At 53.7% G+C, this 23,963-nt stretch overlaps 5 protein-coding genes across 5 annotated transcripts; 1 reads left to right on the forward strand and 4 right to left on the reverse strand.

Moving 5' to 3' along the window:
* Nucleotides 1–531: 531 nt before the first annotated feature.
* Nucleotides 532–3,050, reverse strand: MLH3 (DNA mismatch repair protein; the record flags this gene model as incomplete). The annotated part of the gene is made up of 4 exons (XM_065756130.1): nt 532–602; nt 664–1,098; nt 1,402–2,769; nt 2,819–3,050. The coding sequence occupies 4 exons, from the start codon at nt 3,048–3,050 to the stop codon at nt 532–534; spliced, it is 2,106 nt and encodes a 701-aa protein (XP_065615370.1).
* A 3,021-nt stretch (nt 3,051–6,071) lies between these two features.
* N0V96_001116 (uncharacterized protein) lies at nt 6,072–7,319 on the forward strand (the record flags this gene model as incomplete). Its single annotated transcript, XM_053195221.1, has 1 exon — nt 6,072–7,319. The coding sequence occupies one exon, from the start codon at nt 6,072–6,074 to the stop codon at nt 7,317–7,319; it is 1,248 nt and encodes a 415-aa protein (XP_053047191.1).
* Nucleotides 7,320–7,654: 335 nt separating this feature from the next.
* Nucleotides 7,655–8,951, reverse strand: N0V96_001117 (uncharacterized protein; the record flags this gene model as incomplete). The annotated part of the gene is made up of 2 exons (XM_053195220.1): nt 7,655–8,374; nt 8,457–8,951. The coding sequence occupies 2 exons, from the start codon at nt 8,949–8,951 to the stop codon at nt 7,655–7,657; spliced, it is 1,215 nt and encodes a 404-aa protein (XP_053047190.1).
* A 7,119-nt stretch (nt 8,952–16,070) lies between these two features.
* Nucleotides 16,071–17,816, reverse strand: N0V96_001118 (uncharacterized protein; the record flags this gene model as incomplete). Its single annotated transcript, XM_053195219.2, has 1 exon — nt 16,071–17,816. One exon carries the CDS (start codon nt 17,814–17,816, stop codon nt 16,071–16,073), a length of 1,746 nt encoding a protein of 581 aa, XP_053047189.2.
* A 912-nt stretch (nt 17,817–18,728) lies between these two features.
* Nucleotides 18,729–23,000, reverse strand: KCS1 (inositol polyphosphate kinase kcs1; the record flags this gene model as incomplete). Its single annotated transcript, XM_065756131.1, has 1 exon — nt 18,729–23,000. The coding sequence occupies one exon, from the start codon at nt 22,998–23,000 to the stop codon at nt 18,729–18,731; it is 4,272 nt and encodes a 1,423-aa protein (XP_065615371.1).
* Nucleotides 23,001–23,963: the final 963 nt, after the last annotated feature.

Consider the following 23,963-nt stretch of genomic DNA (forward strand, 5'->3'; position numbering starts at 1 on the left):
CGGCATTCCGAAGAAATATGTATGAGGAACTTCGCTTGAGATCCATTGGCAGCATTCCACCATTGGCAATGCCTTCTTCAATGAGTAAACACTCGCTTGGGGGTATCTTAGTTCTCAAATGACTATTATCCATAGCGCCAGTTATCGCAGGAGCACCTCTATTTTGACAGACCAGACTGCCTCAGACAGCTCCCAAAGCTGTCCAGAGGCGTCTCCTTCTTCACACCCAAGCTTCTCATATCCACCAATGGCACCATGGATGGTCGTCCGTGTGCGCACTGAAATGGGAACGAGCACCGACTGAGCCTGCGAACAAGAGCTTCGCATTCGTCCCTGGATAGGACGTCATTGAACATGATGGCACCTGCCGAGTTAGCATTACGACTTCTCACAAAGGTGGAGATTGAATCTTACTGCGGCAGGATCTCGAATTAAGCAAGTCGAGGATCCCTTGGGGACATCCGTGAAAGTTCGATACCCAGTCGATTTCTTGACTGCTACCACCAGCATCGAAACTGAAGGACCTGGAAGCTAGGCTACCGTCTTCCTCGGCTCTCCATATTTCGTGCCGAAGAAGATCTGCGAGCAATTTCGGCTCTGATCTGCATCGTTCGAGAATGCTAGGTGGCAAGCTGAACACGTCCACCTTGGGGAGCTGCCTACTTCTGTGCCGCCAGTCTGTCGGCTCCGGTTCATCAATGTTGAACAAAATACCCCACCGACGTAGATGGTGGATATATTTGCGCAGCAGTCTGCATTCCTTGGACGAGAACTCGAATTGCAAGGGCTTTTCGAGAGCCTCCGTCTGTGCAAGCACCTCTTTCGGACGATTCGCAACGTAAAAATAGTCCCGCATCAGTGACTCGAGTCTGCATCTCTCGTCTGCGGCGTGTTGATCAATCAGGACCAAAACAGAATTGATTTGAACTTCTGGCAGGTTTCCGCCAGAAATCAGATCTCGTCTGAGTTTCACCAGAATGAACTTATTGTCAACCTGGGAGACGACTTCTGCTTCCATCAAAGCAGCCTTGGAGACTCGACCAGAGAGCTTGATATTCGACGTGTGGGCTCCGTGTGAACATCCAGTAGTGTCAAGGTCTAGGGACTGAATCAGGCCTTGTTTTAGTCCTCCCTGTGTACTATCCAGTTGAGGTACTGGGGGATCGACGGGCTGAAAAACGGGATTCTCCCATTTCGAAAGAATCCCCCTGAGCCTATCGCTCGACCGTTGAGGTTTTAGGCCATCCCTTGGCTTGAAGAATTGGGAAGAAGAAGGCAGCAAGTTGATGTGGCCTCGTACTCCGTCATTGTCGTTGGGCTTTGCCGAAGACGATTTCGACTGACCTTCCTCTACCTCAACTGATGGCCGCGTGCAAAGTAGATATTGCCCAGCAGCCTCACTCGTAGCAATAGAACGGTTGCCAGGTTCGACCTGCTTTGGCGACGACTTTGGCATCAAGTCGTCAAAGGGCTTCCGCAGAAGATTCCCGGACTCGTCGAGGTACCGCAGACTAGGCTGAGCTTTCGTGACGTCCTCTTCCAGCTCTTGTTCCGCAGTGCGCCTGTTTGTGGCTCCCAAAGCGACCTCCGAGGACAGAGGAGTTGATGCCCCCGATTTCGAGGTGCCTCCAGATGTTCGTCCTACCTTCACTCGTTGCCAGAGATCGAAAGGAGACTCTGGCCTCGATAGCGGGGTAGCCGAATTCGATCGACTGGTCGTTGACGAGACTGTCCGCGATCGGCTGCTGCCTTTGCGTCTCCCTTCCCTAGCATCGTCTTCTTGATGCTTGCCACTAGAACCCTGGAGCGAGGTAGTGACTTTGTGAGGACGGAAATGATGCTTCTTCAAGAACTCATAACAGACAAGCTTGAGCAGGTCAATCATGTTCGCAAGGGTGTGGTTCCGTTCCTCGAGGATGTCTTCGAAAGATGAAGCTACAAGAGGACGTGCACGGGACGAAGAGCTAATTCGAAAGTAGAACATTGGCCACCGATCTAAGCCTCGCCTCGGCTTGGGAAGTTTGGTTGAAGTTCCCTGCGGATGTGGGAGAACGACACCGGTCGAATTGTTTCGGATATCCGCGTCCTCCTCTATAGCAAAGCCGGAATTGACAAATACACGATTGACCTCGTTGTACAGAACGTTGGTCCCATGCTCATCAGACACGGGATGGATACCAAAGCTGATGAACTGAGCTTGACGTGTGGCCACGGGCTTCAGCGCTATGCATCCTGCGATGGTTAACTTCCCAACAGATGCGCCGATGGAAGTCCAGACTATTTGGTTCAAGCCGTCCACAAGCCCTGATTGTGTCAGAGTGCGTGATGAACGAGCTACCATGTCCGACTTGGATGTCGTGTTGGGCCTGAAGCGTGTCTCATTCTTGTTGACGCTGTCTCGGACGAAGAGAGCAACACTCGAAGGCCAGGCTAACAACAGAGCAGTAAGGTCATGAAGTAATCGGCCCCATTCCTTGTCCACGGCGACTTTTTCTGAGGCTGCAGCTCTCTGCTTAACTCTGACGGCCATGGATCCGAACAAATCTCTAACGGTGACGCGGGTTCCATGGCTGAAGGTCACTAGGCGTTGCTCCGGTAGAGCAGGGATGTTGCGTGCCAAGACCTTTGAGTTGTGAATGGTGATTGAGTTTTGCGAATTGTAGAGATGGTGGTGGGAGGTGACGGAGAGCAGAGACAGAGCGGCAACAGAGGCTAAGAAGTTGCCGTTGACGCCGTGGCAGTCTGTCTCGGCTGAAAGTCTTGATGTGTCTGAAGATGTTTTAGCAAGTGCGCGCTATGATGAGTTCATGTAGCTCACGATGCTGTTTGACCAGTCCTCCATTCTCCTGGAATTCAACAGGTAGAATACCCAACCCGTCGTCCTCAACCGTGCAATTGCCACGAGAGTAGTCGATAGTAACATTGACCCTTGTGGCCTCGGCATCGAGAGCATTCTTGACGAGAGCGCATGCGACACTGTTGAGAGACGTGACTGTGGCTGAGGACCTGATGCGGCGGGTGACGTCCTCTGGCAAGGGCTTAATGGACATGATGGCTGTTGGGATCAAGGCGCCATATCGAGACGCGTTAGAATGAGCCACCGGAGATGGCTGCGTATGTGCATGGATGTCTGCAGTTGCTGATTTACACGGCCATGGCCATTGCCTGCCAATGTGTTGTGGATTCAATCAACGATGACAACTTCCGCTGGTCTAAGGTCGGAGCTCGTGCAATGAACCTACCTGAGGTAAGGTACCTTAATGTAACGAAAGGCGACGTCAGGAATGGCGATAAGCGATAACGGACGATAAGATAAGAGATTGTGGATTGATTACCTTAGATAAGATACTTTTGGTAGTGGGGGCGGTCATTTCCGTTCGCCGACAGCCCAACGCCCTCAGTTGTGGCTGCGCCTGCTTCCAACCCTTCCAACCACACCAAAGACGGCGCCATGTGAGTCTTTTGAGTTTCAGTTTGAGCGCTAGATTTGGCAAGTGTCGGACAAGTGAGCTGAGAGCTTTGGCCACGGCTTGGGAAGTTGCGAACGGTTATTGAGGGTGGTTGGGAATGGGGCTGAGGATGACTCTATGGCAAGGTGCGTGCAGTACTCGATGACGATTGCCAGATTGAATATCCGTATGGTGCTGCAAGACTCTGAACATGATTGCAGGGGGCCCTCTCTCTTGTGATTCAGGTGTGCTTGACACTCTAGGTATTGGTGTTGGATGGCTAGGACAGATCAAGGAATCACGAAAGTGCGGGGATCTAGAATCAATCCGGAGTACGGAGTACAAAAGCTCAAGCTGCCGTCTGATGTTGAGGAGCAAAGTGGCTGATGGTTATTGTTTAATATTGATTGTCTTACATGTGATCCCTGTCTTCCTTCTTCCCAACGTCGAAAGGGTAGCCACGAGGATGGGATGCCTATTGGAGATACGAACACACCAATTCTGTCTCAAGTTGGTGGGATCTCTTGGGCTTTCTATCGCGTCTCGAGAAACGTGCTGAGAAGGTCTACCATCCAGCGGCACATAAGAATTAAGGTAGATTCGTGAAAGTAAAGAGTGTGCGAAAATATCCAGAGAGTGACATCACACATCAGATGGAATTAGGTACGGATACAGCAACTGTTCCATGTGCGTGGCTGGTGAGTGCCCACTGGAGTGACCGCACAGATGATGATGATGATGACATAATGCGACCTGATGGATTGTCTTGCAGCAATCAGCAACAAGTATAAGTAGGCGTAAGCAATTAATGAAGCCCACACCAGTTGGCAGTGTTTTCGATGGGATTGAAGGGTCCACGCTTCCGGGGGGCCTTGCAGTGATCCCAGTCGAGCTCTTTCAAAGACATTGATGATCGGAAGACTGGAGTCCTGGGAAGGCGAGAGTCTCCGCTTGGGTCGGGACGAATGGCACCAAGTGGTCCAATTTCGTCAATTCCAGGGCTAGGTTCACGTTGTACATTGGCTTGATCGCGTTGCGCTTGTTGGGATAACACCGTCCTCCACTATCAAACTGACGAAGGCTGGGGGTTCTCTACCTTGGCCCAGATGCCGCCTCATAACCTACTTGAATAAAAAGTAACAAAAGTAAGTAGTGCCAGTTTCGGAGGCGCAGACGTTGGGCGCTTCCAACCCAGCGGGCAGTTGGCAGACGCAGACTACATACCTTACCTAGGGCAGTGGAGATGGGCGAGAGCGACCCCCAAGGTCTCAGGGTCTCCAAGATGGCTTCGGCCGTGGACCACTGATACGTTGCTGATCGACCGTAGGGCGGCGCAGGCGGGATGTGGACCTTGCCGTGAGTGCGTGGTTGCGTAAGGTGAGGTGGGCAGGATGTTGGGTGCCACCCTCCCCAGTTCTGGTATTGTCGTGTGGTCGTATTCAACAGTGGAAGAAGGGTATTCCGTATGCCGTCCGAGCACTGGTAGGACGGATAGAGACGTACGAGTATCTCTAGGGCGACTTGGAGTGTTGTGCTTACCTTAGTTAGAGACTTTACTTAAGGTAGGTGAAAGAAGAGAAGCTGAAAGAGACCATACCTTACACCGTACAACATGTTGCAAGAAAAAAAACGCCGGGCTGGGCAGCGACGATGGGCAGCGCCTGGGGCGTCTGGGCTGGGGCTTTGCGGTTGCGGCCCACTCAGCTCCACGCCTTGGTCCCCCATGATTCAAATCCGTTCTGGTCCTTTCGCAATACCTAAAGTACCTACCACGGTATGTAAGGTACTAAGATACGGGTAGGTAGGTACCTTGGGTTCCCTCTTTTCCCTGAGGTGGGCTTTGGATGGAACCTACAGTACCTAAGGTAGGTAAGTGACTTGGTGCAGCCCGGGTCCAGCAACTGGGTAAGGTACCTAAGCTGCCACTGCTGGGTACTGCCGCTGCCGCTACTGCTACTGCTGTCGCTGCCGCTGCCATCTGCATTCATTGCCTTGGACTCTTTCCCATCCCACTTTCAGTATTCCGTTTCCAGTCCTATTTCCATTCCCATTTCCATTTCCATTCTCAATCTCATTCTTTGCTCTCGCTCCTCCCATTCTCGATTTCGACCTAACTAACCACCACTCTCACCTCGACACACCGCACACCGCACACCTTCCTCCCATCTCGATCTCCGACCACCGCATTTTGCTCACATTCCTTCAACCTTCCCGACTCATCCATTTCATTCCCGAAAACCCGACTCTCCCATCGGCTGACGCTTCTCTTTACCTCTCTCCTGCACGCTCATTTGAACGCCCGCTCGTTTCTCCAACTCGAGTCCTACGCCCCGACTTCCATCTACCGCCTCATTTTCGCCGTATTTCACCACTCGACTTCTTCCGCTGATACCCCTTTTGCAACCACTTCCGGCAGATAATCTCTTGCGATAAAATCAGCCCTGCAAGACGACCGAATGGCTACAACCGAGGCCGCGCTGCAGCCGCACGGTAATTATAACCTACCTTTCTGACCGCATCTGCTTTATCGCTGCGGCTGCCGTCTGCCCAAGGCGCAATCCTTCGGCAGCTCCAGGCCATGCCGTGTGGTCAGTCGCCTCAACCGCACAAGAAACTGACAACATGGTAGATCGTCCCGATCGTGCTGGCCGCCGCCGTCCCTTCTCCACATGGGTCAAGAAGCTCACCAACTTCAAAAGTTCATCCTCTAGCGATGGAGGCGGCGTTCGCCTTCCCAGCTCCAAGCGCCAACAGGCCAAACTCCACGCAAAGATGCGAGCCTCCAAGAACAATAACCCCTATCCTCAATCAGGCCGAGTAGGCTCCGCTAGCCATGCCGATGTCGATGTCGAAACCAGTTCCTATTCATTCTCAACCGCTCTGAGCGGGAGCGCAACCTCGATTGAACGATCCTCTCGCATGTCTTCTCGAATGTCCTCCGAGGATGGTCGCGCCCCACCCACCGCCGGCGCAAGATCCATGGCCCCCACGATTTCGACTGATCACGATGGCGCTCATTCCCTAGTCGCCCCTTCCCACGGCGCTCCATCCGTAGCAGGGACGAGTCGAACCATTGGAGGTGTCGAGTCTCGCAGAGGGGGGGACAGCACATTTTCGTCCCCAGCACCGTCAGTGCGGTCATTGACGACCACCTTGACCACAATCCAGTCCATGACGCCAAACAACGGCGGCACCCATGTGCCAACGAACCCGACCAACAACGGCAATCACACATCGCACCAGGGTCACACCCAATCCATCCATTTCAACCAACCATTCCCAACAGCACCGCCAGCATCTGCCATCCCCGCCCATCTTGCACCTGCAGGGTCGGCCTCTGGCAACCCCCAAACATATACAACGGCTACGGCCAATAACCTGCTTACCGATAACGCATCCATCATCACCCTGGCGTCCTCGTCGCAACGTCGCCGACGTCGCTCACTCGATACCGATGCCTCTGTCCGTGCCCTGGCCCCTTCCTCCCTCTGGGGCGGTAGCCGGGAAAGCCTTCCTCTGAGCGTCCTAAGCGCCAACATCGAACAGGGTGCGGGAATGCCGACAACTCCGGGGCTTCACCAAAGCAGCTCGCGTATAGCCAACGCCGAACGCACTAGTATATACTCGGCCACTGGTGTCGCTCCCGCCATACCTGGCGACCGAAACAGCTTTTATGCGAAGCAGAGCGGCACTGGGGATGGAGCGAGCGTTCGGAGCGGGCTGCTAGGCCACGGCCGGTCTGACAGCATCAGCGGGAGCATCGGCGGCGTGACCAGTCCGTTGACTAGTCCAAGAGAGACGTCGGAAAAGAGCGGAACGGAAGACAGGAGCGACGGTACGAATCGGGCCAAGGACGACGAGGAGCGCTAAATACAATATTCCATCACTATTCACGACCATTTTCTCGCATTAATGAGTCTGGGGCTTGGGTGTTTGGCTGGCATCATGGGAGGGAGACTGGGATGGTTCGGTACTTGGGATTGGGATGGTTTCATGGATATTACCCTCACGGGGCTCATACGCAGCCATCTAGCCGTGAGTTGAGCACTGACGGAAATACATGCATTACGAACGAGGTCTGATTATCGTACTTTTTTTTCTCTTGCGTTTTTGGCATTGATTACCCAATTATCAAGTTTGGTGATTACTTACATGCCAGTCTTGATGAATACTTACAGCAGGACTGCCCACTCGACAGCACTGTTTTAATACGGCAGGGGATCCAGGTCCAGCCCCTCGACGGAAAACTTGAAGGAGTCGTTGCGCGAGTAGCTTCCTCCGACGTCAATGTCCAAGCGTCCGCGAATGCAGTCTTCAAAGTCGACGTCGGCGTAGATGATGCCCTCGTCGTCCTCCCACTGCGGCCCGGCGAGGACGTCGCCAAAGGGGCCGACGATGGAGGAGCCGCCGCGGGAGACCCAGTCTTTTGATTCGAGGGCCGGTTTCGACGAGGACGTGACCTTTGCTGTTGTCTTGTTTGTGCCGTTGCTGGTGCCGGGAAGGGCGATCTCGTTGCCGTCTTCTGTGAGGCATGAGTTGCGGCGGGCGCGGGTGGGGTAGATTTGGGCGTCTGGGGCGTCTTCGATGCCGCTGTCGTTGTCTACTGCTGCTGCTGCTGCTGCCGTTGTTGTTGCTGACGAGGACGCGACGGTAAGGGGCCTGGCGGCCATGTTGGACGAGACGACGAAGCAGCGGCCCTCGCAGGCGACGGTGCGCATGAGGGGAAGCCAGGTGTCGCGGCCGTCTGCGGTGGGTGCGAGGTAGAGGTTGATGTTTTGGGCGTAGAGGGATTGGCGGAGGAGGGGCATGTAGCTCTCCCAGCAGATTGCGGCGGCGAGGTTGATGCGGACGCCCTTGATTGTGGTGGAGACGGCGCGGAGGGTCGCGGGGGAGCCTTGGGCCCAGATGAGGCGTTCTGTTGCCGTCTTTTTTTCGAATTGCGTTAGCACCTACTGTGCTTGGAAGAGCGAGATAGGGGGGGCGGGGCGCGAAAGGAAAAGCACGTACGGGCATCACTTTGCGTCTCTTCCCAATCATGCCCAGCTTGGGACAGACGTAGACGACGGCGCAGTATAAGCTCCCGCCGGCGCGCTCGATGCACCCGACAACCAGAAAGACGCCCGTCTGCGCGGCAATCTTTTCCAGCTCCTCTCTCGAGCCGTCGCCCCTCTCGACTTTGGCGCCGGCATGTTGCGCGGGAAGCTGTTTTTTTACCCACTTATCACCACCGCCGGCGCCCGCGTCGCCGACGGTGTCGCCGAAGTCGACAGCGGCGTTGAAGTAGGCGAGGAACTCGTCGCGGCCCTCGGGGGCGCGAGAGCCGATTTTGGAGCCGAAGGAGGCGCCGCGGGGGTAGCCTGCGCCCAGGTAGGCTTCGGGCAGGAGAAGGAGGTCTGCGCCGGAGGCGGAGGCGCGGGATGCGAGGGTGGAGATGTCGGAGAGGGTTTGGGATGTTGTTTGGGCGGTTGCGGGGGATGCTGTTGCGAGGCGGATTGGAGGCATTTTGACGGTTGTATGGGGTGTGGTTTGCGGTTGGGTGGGTGGTGTGAGGTTGGTGATGGTAATGGTTGTAAGTGGTGAGATTTGCGTGCGAAATGCTCGGTTTAGAGTCCTTAATGAACTAGATCCAGCGAGGATGCTTGAAGCGATGACATCCGAGCTGTATGGATATAATGTGAGTCAGTTCAGCTGAAGCGGTGTAAATATGGTATTGAGATAACAATCCAGTTTCCCGCGGGATTTGAAAAGGCAACCGGGCCGATGAAGAATAGAGAGAAAATTGGGCTGAAGACTCCAGTTTGGGAATGAGGTGATTCAAACGCCGAACGAGGGACGCTATTGCTTCTTGCATGTAGGAAAAAGGACCCACGTTGCGGACGCCAGCGGAGGGGGACGGAAGGAGGGGGAAATGTTGGAACGGGAAGCTTTGCCTTTACTGGGGACGTCATTGTCACATTGTGTTTAGCTACCCCGCAGCAGGGTGGGCGGACCCCGAAAGCTGAACAACCACACAACATAACACCCCCCGGAAGGGAGCTCCACGGTTCGGTAACGTCGCGTGAGCTTCCAGGTTTAGGTGGTCGCAAGTGGGCCTTTGGGGACCCTGGCCCCTGGATGCTTGTACACATGCGAATACCTACCTCCAAGTTGCGGGTGCTGCCGATCCTGGAGGTGGCATCAGGGTCATTCATATCTTGCAGAACTGTACTACGTTCTTCTAGAATCGCGACGTGAATAGAATCTATCATCTAACCACGCGAAGGTCGGATCTCCCCATGGACTGTCACAGACCTCAAAAGGAGCGCCTGGCACCTACTACTGCCCGAAGTAGAATGGAGGTGGGCGGGTTCGTCTGGTTTATATAGGCTGGAGTGACCTCACAACGCGAACCATTCCGATAAGGCTTAGGGTGCAAGGCATGATCTCTCAAACAGACTCTATGTTCAACCTTCAGTACCCTAGCTACCCATGTTAAGAAATGGAGACAACGACGCAGCACCGTCTCGGGGAAGCCGGTCTTCACTCTAAATACTGGGAAGGTCTCTAGAAACCTCTTCCCACGCGTGCCAACGTCCATCCGGCGAGTGCATCCCCAGAACCTCGTCGTCCATAGTGACACGATACACGAAGATTTCTCCCCTCTCAAAGCCCCTTCCGTACGCATGTCTCAACTCATAGCGCCAGTGTCCCAAGAGTTCATCACTGGAGGATGACTGGAACCATCCCAACTTCTCCGTTTCATGCGCTGGCATATTCTTAACCATGATCGGCGAATTTTCCTCAAAGATGACCATGGAGACGATCCCCGGTAGTGATATCCCGAGGAAGAATTCCTTCCTAGCCCTCAGATCTTTCAAGGGTGTCTTCCAATCTCTGCAACACCGGCTCAACTGCTTCGAATCAACTCCGGACAAAACCCAGTCCACATACTCTATAGAAGACCGTTTGTTAGAACGAATCCTCCTCAACCAATCGCAGAATAGTTCATGTCTTCTCAGTGTGTGTAGCCTCGGGCCACGCTGAACGAATATCCCGTGGGCTCTCCCAAGATCGACGGCTAGATGCTCGGTCATCTTGGACATATAGCTGTCGACTAGGAACTGAGTCATGAGAGAAAGGTCATCAGTAACGCCAAAGACTTCCGGTCGCCTCGTGAAGCAAACAGAGGTTACTCTATGTAGAGCCTCATAAGGACCGACTCCTCCAGCAGGGTTCCATTTTAATGTTGCACCGAGAGAATACGTGCTCGTGAAGTGTTCAGCCGCGTCTGCGATGTGCTCGTACTTCTCGCCAGTGATTGAGGGCCTGGGGAAAGAATATTCGGCTTCTGTGAAAATTTTCAAGACGTTTTCCTCGACGACTCGGATTATGTCTTCCACGATGTCGGGTGACGAGTAAGGCTCTCCGTGATGTGGCTGGGTGGTTGGAGAGATGTCATCACGCAGGGCAGCATCCCATTGTCTGACCTGCTTTTCCATATCTGTTGTCCAAGCGGTATGTTCTCCATCGATATGTTCCTGTAGCGCTGAGTCAGGTTGGCCTGGTCGCTCTCCATCCGAAGACGAAAGAATCCTCGAGTGCCTCTGACTGTGTCTGTCGTGATGCCACTTCAACAGCTGTTCTCTTCTCATAGACCCTTCTTCTCTGTTCCTGGTACGCAATTGCCGTATTTCATCTAACCTCTTGGAGACCTCTTGTAGGTCTTCACTCAAAACCGGTTCTTTACTTGCTCCTCCTTCGAGAACATGGCGATGAATTCCAATTGCATTGAATGCATGTACAGCAGAAAGGCTTTGGTTGGAGAGGCAGGATGCCGATTCTAAATCCGAGCTGTCTCCATCATAATCCCCAGTGTTTTCAGAGTCCAATGCTCTTCTTCTGTATTTCCGCGCTCCTGGCTGTTGGAGAGGCGGGGGTTGCGCTCTAGCAAGGCCATCAATCTTGCGCCGGACGTCTCCGGCAACGTTCCGCGGTTCCTCCGAGGAGTTTCCTAGAACGCGGGGTTTTGCTGGAGATTGAACAGTTGTCGTATCTCTTGCAACTTCTGGGTCAATGGATGGCGCCTTGAACGTGGACACGAGGTCGTGAGTCGAGTAATGAGACGGTTGTGATGCGAATCTCGGGGGTTTCGTGGAAAAATCCATCATTTTGAGCCTTCTTCTAACGAATTGTCTATATATATATATATAAAAAAAGAAAGAAAAAAAAAAAAGGAAAAAAAAAGAATGGAGGAAAATCTGCAATGTGAGTGAAGATTTGGGTGGTTGAAGATGAGCAGTAAGGATGTTAGTGAGAGTTGGCTGGAGAAAATAGTCTCACATGCTCTCCTGAACTGACGGGCTGGTCCGCCCTCTATAACCTGTCGCTTGATGTCAACTACTCTATGACGTACAATTTCGGCGTCTGAGCAGAGGAGTGTGCTGCGGCGAAGTCAGGGCATAGTGAACGACAGTGCATATTTCATCCAATCGCTCGTGCAAATTCAACAGGCCATTTCATGTTGGAAAATGATTGGCTGATAAGTGACCACGAGTCTGGTTGCCTGAGTACGCCTTGCGAAGCCTTCCGGATCAACTCATATGGTTTGCCGTATTGCATGTAAGTCCCATTCTTATGAGCTTGACCTTTGTCATACATGATGATTACGAATGACCAAGTGTAGATGCCGCTCCGTCCATTGAGGGATCGCAGCGGCAGGGCAATCCTACATAATTGGCAAATATCACGATGTACCTATGCGATATCTATATGATCATTGGGTAGGTAGTATTATGAAGTATTTATGGTCAATCTCGAGGTCAAAAACACGCCATCTTTGCTGCCTGCTCAAGATATATTTCTAAGTCCGCCTTCTTGTGTATCTTCACGATCACCCCAACCGATCCAGTCACCATTAAGCGATCGCATGCCCTGAACTTCCCCTTCCATGGTGACACGAAAGATTGCCATCTCTCCTGACTTTGTGCCTCTCCAGTAGGCGCTCTCATATTCGTACCGCCAATATCCTCCATTCTCATCCTCAAACCAGCCCATGCTCTCCAGTTCTTCTGCCGAAACGTCTTTGACTGTTGCAGGATAGCCTCCTTTCAAGAGAATCAAAGAGACGACTCCAGGCTTACGAACGCCAAGACAAAACTCTTGCCGAATGTCGACAATCGATGCCATGGTTGTTCGGTACGTTCTACATGTATCAGTTCTCAAAGTTATTGTCCATGCCTCGCAGATATTCTCGATGTCTTCAACACTCAAATCCGAGCTTATCCAATCCATGTAATCGCGTGTAAGAGACCCGTTGACTCGTGATTCTTTGATAGTCTGGATGATGTCCAAATGGTCCGGAAATTGATGTATCGACGCCTCGGGAGAGACCCCCGACTCCAAAGCGACTTCCAAAGCATGGGAAATACCGGCACTGAGCCTCTTCAGGTAGGGCTCGATAAGAAAACCCCGAATCCGAGAAAGTTCGTCCGAACCTCTGTGAGTCTTGTGAAAGGATTCCAGACGAGCAGTGATCATCTCACGCAAACCAATTCGAGGTGCCCGGACTAGCTCAATCCACCACTCCAAGTACATTTCGCCGAGAATGTTGGCAAGGCGTTGTTCCGAGCTGACCTTGCTATTGAGGCTCTCTCTAAGAGTAGACATCCCATGCCTAGTAGGATCAGAACTGTACCTCTCGTGAGGTTGCAGTCCCCATCCACGCCAAGGACAGTCGAATGCAGGAAAAGAATCGATGAGATCTGACTCAACGCGCAGTATGATCTCCTCCAACGTCTTGGCTGGCTTTCTTTTCTGGCTCTGTTCACGAAGCTTCTCCTCGATATCACCGTAGAGGGCTTCGTCGAGAAAGTCTTGCCGTCTTGAGTCCCATTTTCTGATTTCTTCTCGGAGACGGTCGGATTTGGTCGCATCATCGTAGTAATCATGAAATATTTGTAAAGCCTCATTTTGCCGACGAGGTTCGATCATGTTCCGGAAAGAAAGCATCAGCTCTGCATGCGCGTTGTCCCTCTTCTTCCAGAAACGACGGAGCAATTTCTCTCTTCTGAAGTCTCCTTCCCGTCGGTGATTGCGGCGTACGTGGCCAACGTCTTCCCATTTGAGAGCAACGTTCCTCAGCACTTGGAAAAGTTTCATCCTCTCTCTATCTTCTCGTTCCAGTGCCTCAAGGTCTGCTGGCTCATTTTCGCACGAGACCGCATCCTCAACCTTTTTCTGGCGCGTGACTATGGTAGTTCCGTCCTCTTTACCTTGCTGGGCAGAGTTCGAGTCTGAGTCTGAGTCGCTGTCTTCGCTGTTTCCAAGGCTTCTTCGGGTTTTCTCTCGCTTGCTTGTTTTGGAGTCTTTGATAGACGAAGCGATATGCGGTTGCCGTCTCGGTGGTGGCTGTGCTCGTGAGGTTCCAGCGCTTTTGCGCCGCACGTGTCCGGAAATCTCTCGGGTGTTCTCCGGATTCGTCGGTAGTGCAACTTGGACTTGTTGTATTTCAGAGATTACAGGGCGCTTCTCCTTTAAGACTGACTTGAGATCATGGATCTTTTGGCCGAGCGTCGTCTCGGGATCGCCTGATGTAGAAGTTGTCAAGGACTCCATGCTAGGTGAATCCATGATGGATGGCGATTCCCGCTCTGAGTAACTATCAGCGTAACGACACAAGGGTTCATGGAATACTAAGGCAGAAATGAAGACGAGAACGTAATTGCAGTTGTCATGCGAGCAAATTCGTCCAACAGCCACTTTCTATAAGCGGGCTCTGGTTCGCCCTTCTCATAAGGCGGCAGTCTGCCTCACTCAGCCACAGCGCTTACGGGAAAATGCAACACTGCCTTGAGCCCAAAGTGCAATTCTGTCGGAATTGTAACCAATCGCTTGTGCTTTTTTCTTTTGCAGGAATTCTTTCATCAGCGAACGACTGGCTGTGAATGGACGACGACCAGTTGCCTGAGCCTGCCTTGCTAGCCCTGCCTCATCAACCCCTCCATTCCGCCATATGGGACGCAAGTTTCCACCGCCTGCGACTTCAAACAATGATACAACACCACTCATGCAGCATCTACAGTCATGACTTTACAGCTGTCGATACATCAGGATGCCGGAGGATCAGTATCGACGCTCCCCAGTTCTCATTCACAAGTTGAGCAGAGAACATTCGAGGGAAAAGACAAGCCCACAGAAAAAGACATAGAAGAAAAGCCATGGAAGTACATTGGTTACAGAGGATACACCGATTTCATAACATCCGAAGACGACTTCTTTCTTCTTCGCAGGTTCGACTCACTGAATGTGCGCGTGGCGTTGGCGCTACAAGATGAGATATCGGAGCTTGAAGATGAGCTAGAGGCGATAGATAACTCACTTAGCGGGAAAACTGCGCAAGACTTCGATAACGGCACCCTGAGACAAGACGTGGAGGAACGGTCTGATCTGGTCAAAACGATTTCGAAAAAGCTAGGGAAATATAGTAGGTTATCTCCCTGAGGAGTTGCGTTGTCGCTCGTAGCTGACAGCAACTAGATGAGTTTCTAATACAACAACATACACTCCGAAAGCTTTCAATAGCGCCACGACGAGACGTTAAGAACCTTCGCAACTGGCATTACAATCATGACCATGCCGCCATTTCAGCCGAGGAACAGAAGTACCTAAACCACGAGGAGGATCTTGTCGCTCTCTCTCATAAAGAAAAGACCCCGCTACGACAAGTTATCGACGGGTCTCTTCGTCTACGAACCCTTTCCCTATGGAGACATAGAAAGGAGAAGGTCGCGACGTACGATAAGAAAGAAGTCACTTACTATTCCGACAGACGAATGGACAATTTCGCTTCGACAGTCATTATTGCCATCGGAGTTCTGATGCTCATCACGCCAATATGGATCCTCCAAGCGTTGACGGAGCTGAAACCGAAGCTTGCTGTTATCACGGGCTTCATCTTTATCTTCCTCTTAGTTCTTTCCTTGGCCATGGTCGCGAAACCTTTTGAAGCTCTGGGCGCGACAGCCGCGTATGATTTCCTCTGCCGCCAATACAAGGTTCACGACTAACACGAGTATAGATACGCGGCAGTACTGATGGTTTTTATTCAGATACAGTCGAAAGGCTCTTGATCTCAGAGTATTGGGTGAGCTCAGGAACTTTGAACAATAATGAAGACTGAAGAAAAAGCATATATCATGATGGTGTGAGTGACTTTTCCGGGTGGTTCGAGGCGACCTGACAGATAGATACCTTTTATCAAGGTAACATAAGGTTGAAGATTAGTCTGCTTATGGCGGAAACCGCTCAACACAGTGAGAAATCCACCAAGGTTGCTTCCAACCTTGAGCCCACAGCCCATACCCTCATAGCCGAGCAAAGTTGGAGTGTCTGTCGGGGTGGGCGAGCCACTGCACTCTGGCCAAGTGGTCTAGCGTGTGACGTCTTCGTCCATAGATCGCAAACTGAAATCTGTCTAAGCCCTCTGCACCCAGCGTCTTGCAGAGGCACTATAGTCTGCCATTTTGCCAGTTCGAATCTTCCTTTTGTCACTTTTTTTATGGACCGTAGTGGTCTTTCTAGTATTCGATAGGATGATTAGCCATATTCTCCAGCGGAATTATCTGTCACCAGTATTACATCACATTATATCTCGTCCACCAAATTACTCATATCAGCCTTCCTCAACCTCGCCTCCGTAAGCAACAACTCCTTGGGAAACCACTCAGCCAAGCGACCCCCAGGAAACCCAACGCCCTTCTCTAGCACAACGTCCTCCTTACCCGCAACCATGACCCCCAACGCAGTCCCGCAAAGCCAAGCCCAAACCATACCATCACCACAATACCCAGCACTAACCCACTGTCCAGCTTCAGCCCCCATCCACGGCTGTTCCTCCTCCGTCTCATCAACCGTCTTCCCGACCTTCTTCACCTTGACACACTCCCTCCCCTTCTTCGACCCAAACCAAGGAGACGAAACAATCTTCTCCCTAACCCCAGCAACACTCGCAGGAACCCGCCCAACAAAAGGCGCCATATCCCCCGTAACACCCAAAACACCGCTCCAAACCCTCACCACATCGCCCCTCCACCTTGCCCCAAACACGGCGCTCATGACCCCAGACACATGCGCAATCGTCATCCCGTCCGTCCCGGAATCGTCGTACACGCCAACCATGTCCACGCCCTCGCCCGCGCTCCGCGCGAACCCGCCGCCGAGCATCACGTCTCCATTGGGCCGCTGCGTGACGTAGTCGAAGGCGCCGTTGCCGTAGATGATGCTCCATGATTTGCTTCCGGCGCGACTATCATCCGGCCACTGAAAGCCTGCTTCTCCTGCTCCGTCTTGTTGAGTCGTTTGCCCGGAGAGTGTCGTCGTCGCCGTCGTCGTCGAGGGCCGCTGGGCAGTCATATGAGCCTTCACACCCGCCATCTTCCCCCTCAACCCAGGCAAAAACTGTCCCGCATGCGCATTCGTAGCATGAACAACATGTCTCGCCCTAATCGCCCCCCTCGCCGTCCTAACAACATACGGCCTCCCACCCCCCTCGCCATCAACCACGACCTCCTCAACAGGCGTATTCATCTCCAGGCTCAACCTACCCCCAAACTCATCAACCAACTCTTTCCAAATCTTCGCAACAAGCCGATACGGCCACATCGCGCCAGCAGAATACACCAACCCCCCAGCAACATGCGCCGTCTCAACCCCAAACTTTGCCTTCGTCTCCTTCCTCCCCAGCACCGCAATCTCAACCTCGGGCACCCACCGCCTCAACTCCTCCACCTCCTTCTTCCCCGCCTCGAATCCCTTGTCATCGAGGAAGAAATCCACCGTCTCGACGCGTCTGCATTCGGCCACTTCCCTGCCTTGCTCCCCGCCAACCTCCAACACGGCCTCCGCGGTCCGCAACGCGAATTTCGTCAACCTCGCGGCGCCCTCTTTGCCGAAATACTTTGCGAGTTTAGGAAAGAGCTCGTGCGGACTCGCCTTGACGTGTCCTCCATTCCGCCCCGTCGCACCGGCACATAAACTTCTCGCTTCAAGCACCACAACCCTAGGCCCCTTCTTCTCTCCCCCCTCATCCGACGCATCCGATGCACCTGCGGCGGTATACAGACTCCTCGCCACCGCAGCCCCCGTAATTCCGCTCCCGATAATCACAACATCCGCCTCCGCCGGCAGCTTCTCGGACCGCGCGTCCACGAGCTCCGGGAACGGCGGGTCGTCGAGCCAGTAGGGTTTCGAAGGGTTCGCGTACGGTAGGCCCGGCGGTGCGTTGACGCGGGCCAGGAGGGCCTGGTATGTCTTGTTCAGGTCCAGGAGGAGCTTTGCTACGGCGCCGACGGTTTTTGTTGCGCCGCGGAGGGCGGAGATGACGGAGCCCATTTGTGGCTTGTGTTCTTGATTCTCCTTCAAGGCTTGGAAGGGGGATGTGGATGATGTTCTCTTATTCGCGACGGAAGCGAGTAGAGCATGCGACCATGTGATGTTATCTCTTGGTGGCCCGCCAGATATGGTACTACTGCCCGACGACAAAGCTCCTACTGGGATTTAAAATGACTTAAGTATATGGATGAGAGCACTGATCAAGTTCGTCATGGGATGTTGGATGAAACCAACATAGCCATGTGTCAAAGTGTGCCGGCAAAGAGCACCCCCCCCTGGTATTATACTTCGCTCGACGTCGGAAGCTTACATAAGACACCCGGACCTCAAGCGGCCGGCAACCCGGCAACTCGGAAACAGAGACGCAAAGGGTGAGAGAGGACCGTGGTCGTGGCGTTTACTAAATCGGGATTTTTCCATCATTGAAACACAAAAAAGCCATATTGTTCAAAAGGGAATTTCGGGCGAGAAGAATTCTACTCATTTTGTCTACCTTGATGTCTAAACCAGATCCACAAGCAACGAAAGAAAACGCAACGCCTTCACCACCTGGGCAGATCAAGCCCACCCGCCCCCCTCACCAATACTACACATCACCGCATTCCTCATCAGCAAGACTCACGTCAGACACGGCACATTCTGCGGCAGCCACCACTCAAGCTCATGAGAGAGACAGAGAAACAAAAGTGAAAGTACAAAACATCTCAGTTGCCTTGAAATCTGTATTTGTGACGCCGAACCGATGCCGGGTATGTTGTCAAATGCCGTCCCTGACTCCGCCGAACCCCAATTCCCTTCCTATCCCATAAAAAAACCACACACACACCCCAATCCAGAATAAGAAAAAGAATTTCCCAAATTATCAACAAGAAGAAAGAGAACACCCCCCCTCATTTCCCCCCTTCTTCCAAATCATTCGCTGACAGACCCCTCCTCGTCCGATACGTGGTCGATATCAATATCATCAACATCCATACTGTGACCTCGTCCGTGACAATCCGGACCCATCTCAGCACGAATATCCTTCTGGATCTTGAGGAAATACTTCCTCAACGTTCGAAGACCTCGGAGGAAGCCACGGTCCGGCTCATTGGGATGCCGCGGCGGACACGGCTTTCCCTCTGCAAGGTCGCCCTTGGTCAGGCTGTTTGCAAAGTCGGCAATCTTGAAGTCGATGCCGCGCTTCTTCTTCTGCTTCTTCTTCTCGCGCAACGCCGACGTCTCCTCCGTGTCGGTTGCAAAGTCAGTCGTAGAATCGTCAACGACTGTATCGTATTCATTGCCCTCGTTGGTCGTGTCGCCATCGTAAAACATGAGGAGACTGGCGGCGTAAAATCGGTAGCCGTCCAGTCCCCGGACAATCGACTCGAGGTGGTCCAGCTTTTGCAGGATCGTCGGTATGTGTCGCAAAATGCTCGAGTAGTCGACGCCATCGTATAAGAATCGCGTCAAAGCGTCCTGGAACTCTTGACCGGCCTTGAGATCACGTCCAAAGTACTTGTCCTTGAAAACGTAGCTCTGGCTCTTGACATCCCAGACTTGAAGTCCGCATACACGCACGCCAAGTTCACGCGAGGTGGTCCTGGCACACTTGCCCTGCTGCGACTTTTGCTTCTTGGGCGTGGCCTCAACACCGTACTGTCTGGTGCCCATCTTTAGGTCCATGATACAAGGCCGCTTCATGCCTGCTGTGAGATCTTCTAACAGGAGGAAGTACTCAACGCGGGAGTCTCTCTGCGTTTGCGCTTCCTTCGGATTCACAGGTCGCGGGATTCTGCGGAACTCTTGGGTAGGGCTAGGCACCTCGGACGGGACAGTTGAAGCATACGTAGAGTGCTCAGCTTCGGTCGGGACGTCGGCTTGAGATGCATCAGCAGCAGGCACTGGGAGACTCAGTTCTTTCGCGGCACCTTCACTGGCGTTTGTGCCATTCGTGCTTGGCGCTTCGATCATGGGCGAGTTCACTTGGGACGAGATGAGGGACTGCGCGCCTTCGTCTTCACCTCTATAACCAGCGTCATCCGCCTCTTCCCAGTACTTGAGATGCCCTCTAGACTCCGTCACTGTTCGTGGCTTCCGTCGGAGGCCTGTTCCAGAATAGCGTCTCTTCTTCTTTTGGGCAATAATTTTGTCTGCAAGAGTTTCCGGCTCCGGTGCACTGGTGCCCGTCACGTCCTTGACATCGCTATCTTCGGCCTCTCCCTCGGTAGCCTCGAGATGGCTCGGGCGCTCCATGGCAATGCTCTCTGTGGGTGGTGGCGAGGAGCTGCTGGGCCGAAGCGGGCTAGGCCTTTGAGGTGCGTGACCTTCTACGGCAGACGGATCTTGTCTGCGCACTAAGTCGGGTACGGAGCTAGCTGGCCTCAACGTCTGCTGCTTACGGAATGCCATCGACTTTTGATGTGGGCGGCGGTGCTTGTGGATCGGAATTGGCTGCTTCAAGAAGACGTCGTTGAACACCTCATTGCGCAGCCGCTTATTCACGGTAGTTGCACCCCAGCTATTCGCATGTCTGTCATCCAGGCTTGGCCTTGTTGGAGATGCCATTTTGCTCTGCTCAGGGTTGTCAGGAAGACCTGCAGATGATGTGCTTCGACCCCGAGTCGGCATGACTACTGGAGGAGGCGTCGGCTGCAGCAGATTCCGGGGCAAGATATGCCAGTTGTCGTCAAAAGTCACCGTCGGGATTGGCTCGGGAGCGGAGGAAAGTGACTGGCTGATGATGCGGCGATGCTCTTGGCTCGGTTGAGATGCGCCGTTGAATCCGTTCGACTTGGTCGCGTCCGCTAACGCCGTGGCACCAATCTCTCCGGTCGGCTTCCGCTCCAGCAAAGGAGCGTCATCGCGCCTATGGGTCGACTTTCGCCGGGGTTGCTTGTGGAAAGTTACATTCAGGACGCCAATGTACCGTGGGAGGAATGAGAGCAAATCAGGATGATCCTGTTCCACATTTTCGTAAAACTCATTCTCCCGGTTGTTGAGCTGTTTGCAGACAGCTCTCTTCGAAAAGCGCCAAAGTGTGGTATGACCGCCAACCTGGTGCTTGTAGGGGATGAGTTCGATGGCCTCGAGAGGCTCTTTCTGCTCGACTTGATGATGGTGTGCGTGATCATCAATATGTGCAGGGATGTGCTTTGGCGTCGGCGGCTCCGGCTCTTCGTCAGCCATCACATCTTCAATGGTGCCCGGTTGAACCTCACGTAGAGTGATGTTGGGCTCGCCGGGCAAGCGCTTCGGCTTCGACTTGGAAGGAGTTTCGGGAGGCTGGTCAGGAGAGAGCAGCTCCTCCTCGGGCTCAGGCTCATCGGCCTTCACCAGCCAGGGGTGGAAGTCCTCGGCTCTGGCTTTCGACATGGTGCGACCGGGTGTCTGTCTCGGCTTCGCCACGTCTCTCTCGCGTTCAGCTGCCTCCTCCAAGCCAGGGTGCGGCACAAACACAGCTGAAGAGATTTTCTCCTCGGAAGACTCGTCTCCCTCCTCGTGACTTTCTCCAGGGTCGCTGCTGTCGGCTGACAGACGTCGAGTCTCGACCGCTACGGATTCTTCAATTGAGGGCAGCGAGGTGTCGCCCTCTTTCTCTCCATTCGCAGGAACGGACGTGTTGCTGACCGGTCTAGTGCCTTCTGTATCCACCTTATGGAAAATGTCGCCATTGACCTTCCTTAACCCGAAATAATCTTGAGTAGGCGAGTCGGTCAAGATGGGGGTCTCGCCAGCCTGAGGCGACTGAAGGGGAAAAGTCTTGACTCTTTCGAGTTGCTTTGGCACCCAGTCCTTCTTGTCAAGGATCCTAGGCGAGGGCTGAGCACTGGCAGCCTTGGCGAAATCTTCAATGGCAATGTCTGACGAGAGCGGTTCCTGTGAATCTGAGCTCAGAGAGGGCTTCTCCTTGGGGCGCTGCTCCTTTCTGCGTCCTGGCGTCTTCTCCTCCTTAGGCAATCCCTCTCGAAAGAATCGTAGACTGTAGCTAGCCTTTCGGCTGCGAGCGTTGGGCTCGGCGCCAATCATGGCTTCGTGAACGGACTTCTCCACCTGTCCATCTTCTTGTCCGTCGATGGCCTCGCTGGACCCAATCGACCATATCTTTTCGGGTCCAACGGAGAAGCGTTGCTCCAGTTTCTTCGGTCGGCCTTCAGGCACGGTAGTGGTATCCTGGTGTAGTTTCTGATCCATTTGAGCAACTGAACTAAGAGATCCCTCTGGGCTGGTGGAGTGAGAATGAGCTCTGCTTTTTCGGAGGCCTCCCTGTGCTCGCATCTCCGGATCAACCCGCTCCAAGGAGGAACCCCTGCCACGAGGCGAGCGCGTGCTCTTGAGAAAGTCGCGGTGATCCAGCAGCATTGCTCGAATACCCTGAAAACTGGCCATATCGTAGGTGGGCGATGTCATTATCTCCATGTCGGCGTCGGGGGTATGGACAGCAGCAGTCTGGGTGATAACGTCGGAAGGGGGTACGATGCCGGGTTGAGGAGCGCTTCGGGGAGTTACTGAGGCGCCATGGCCGGGAAGGGAGGGAACATTGCGGAGGTCGTCGACGGCGAGAGGATCCAGGCCAGCAGTAGCAGAGGATGGGTTGGAGTTTGAGTTTGAGTTGGAAGGGACGAAGTCGGCGGTAGGCGAAGGCAGCGAGCGGGTGGAAAGCTGGCTGGAAGGTTGTGATGTTTGGTCTTGGTGGGAGTGTGTTCTCGAAGGGATGCCGCGAGCTGAGGCGAGGGCTTGGGTTAGCAAGGACGGACCGGACTGCCTCGGGAGGGCAGCAGGGCCTCGGGGCTTTTTAATATTCGGGTCGACATGGCTCGAGACATCCTGCTGGTGCTGGGTGACAGCGGCCGTGGCAGGGGGTGGATCTGCAGCTTGGGCTAGGGGGGTGTCTAGAACTTGAAGTGATTGCGGAGGGACTTGAGGTAGAGTTTGGTGTTGGAGAGCGGCAGCGGCAGTAGGAGCAGGAGCAGCGACCGGGGCAGCGAGACCAGCATCGGTATCAGGTTCGGTACCAGGTTCGTCAAGACCAGTCGCGTTGGCAGCTGGATCTCTCGGACTGGGACTTTGACTGGACTTTGGACTGGAGATGATGGGGGCGGAAGCGGAGGCGGAACTGGGAGTGGACGACGACGACGACAAATGCGCGGGGCTCACCAGGGTCGCGGGTGCGGCATTTTCGGCGTTACGAGGCGGGCTGGACATGAGGGAAACATCTGGCGAGAGTCTGGACGATATGGGAGGATTGGTCGCCGATTGTTTCTGGGGCGGCAGGAGGGATAGAGAGCGGCGTGGTTGCGTCTCCTGCGTGGTGTGGTGAATGAGTGAGTGACGGAAGTGTGTGTGTGGGAGGTTCGGTAAGGTGTAAGAATGGGGGAAGGGAAAGGAACGTCACGACATGCGGCGGTAGGCGAGAGGAAAGAGTAAAGTGGGCGGGCTGGGAAAAAAGGTGTGGGCGCAGGATTGGGCAGGACAGTGGCAAAGGAAGGAGCGAGCGAGTGACCAGAGAGCCCAGCGCCCAGCGCCCAGAGGGGGAACGGGACAGGACAGGGCAGGCCAGGGCAGGCCAGGGCAGGCCAGGGGCCCGGGGTCGGGACGAGAGGCCGGAGGGTGTACACGTTACAAGGTGCCTGAGTTTAGGTTAGGTACCTTCCATTGGTTCCTAGATGCTTCCCTCACCTTACGGATACCGTACGGATAGGTAGGTTACCTAAGGCTCGGTTTAAGGAAAGTAAAGGAGTCCATTCGAGTGAGTGAGTACTCGAGTGAGCAAGCAAGTGAGTTTCGCACTTAGTGCCGGTAGTGGCTGGCAACGACAGTGGTGTGAGTGATAGAGCCAGTGAGATACTGAATGAATGCCAGGGATGCGATGCGCTACTATGCGTCTGTGAGCGGTGGAGGTGAGTGGGTTTTGCTGCTGCCCTGTGGGCTAAGTACCGCAAGGTATGTGGATGCTCAAATCTCATGGGTTCGATCTCATGAGGCTGGGCAGAAAGATGCAACACCGATTACTTGTGTTCCGTAGATGAATATCTGGCACCAATACGGAGTACTGCACAGTCAACTGCATACCCAGACAATAAGTCAAGTAGAGGCGTCTCCTCACGTTGGGGTTGATGAGTGAGGGGATGAGATTGTTTGTGTGTGTGTGTGTATGTATGTGTTGGA

The sequence above is a fragment of the Colletotrichum fioriniae genome, assembly GCF_027942845.1.
Source record: "Colletotrichum fioriniae strain IMI 355084 chromosome Unknown scaffold_1, whole genome shotgun sequence".
Classification (NCBI taxonomy): Eukaryota; Fungi; Ascomycota; class Sordariomycetes; order Glomerellales; family Glomerellaceae; genus Colletotrichum; species Colletotrichum fioriniae.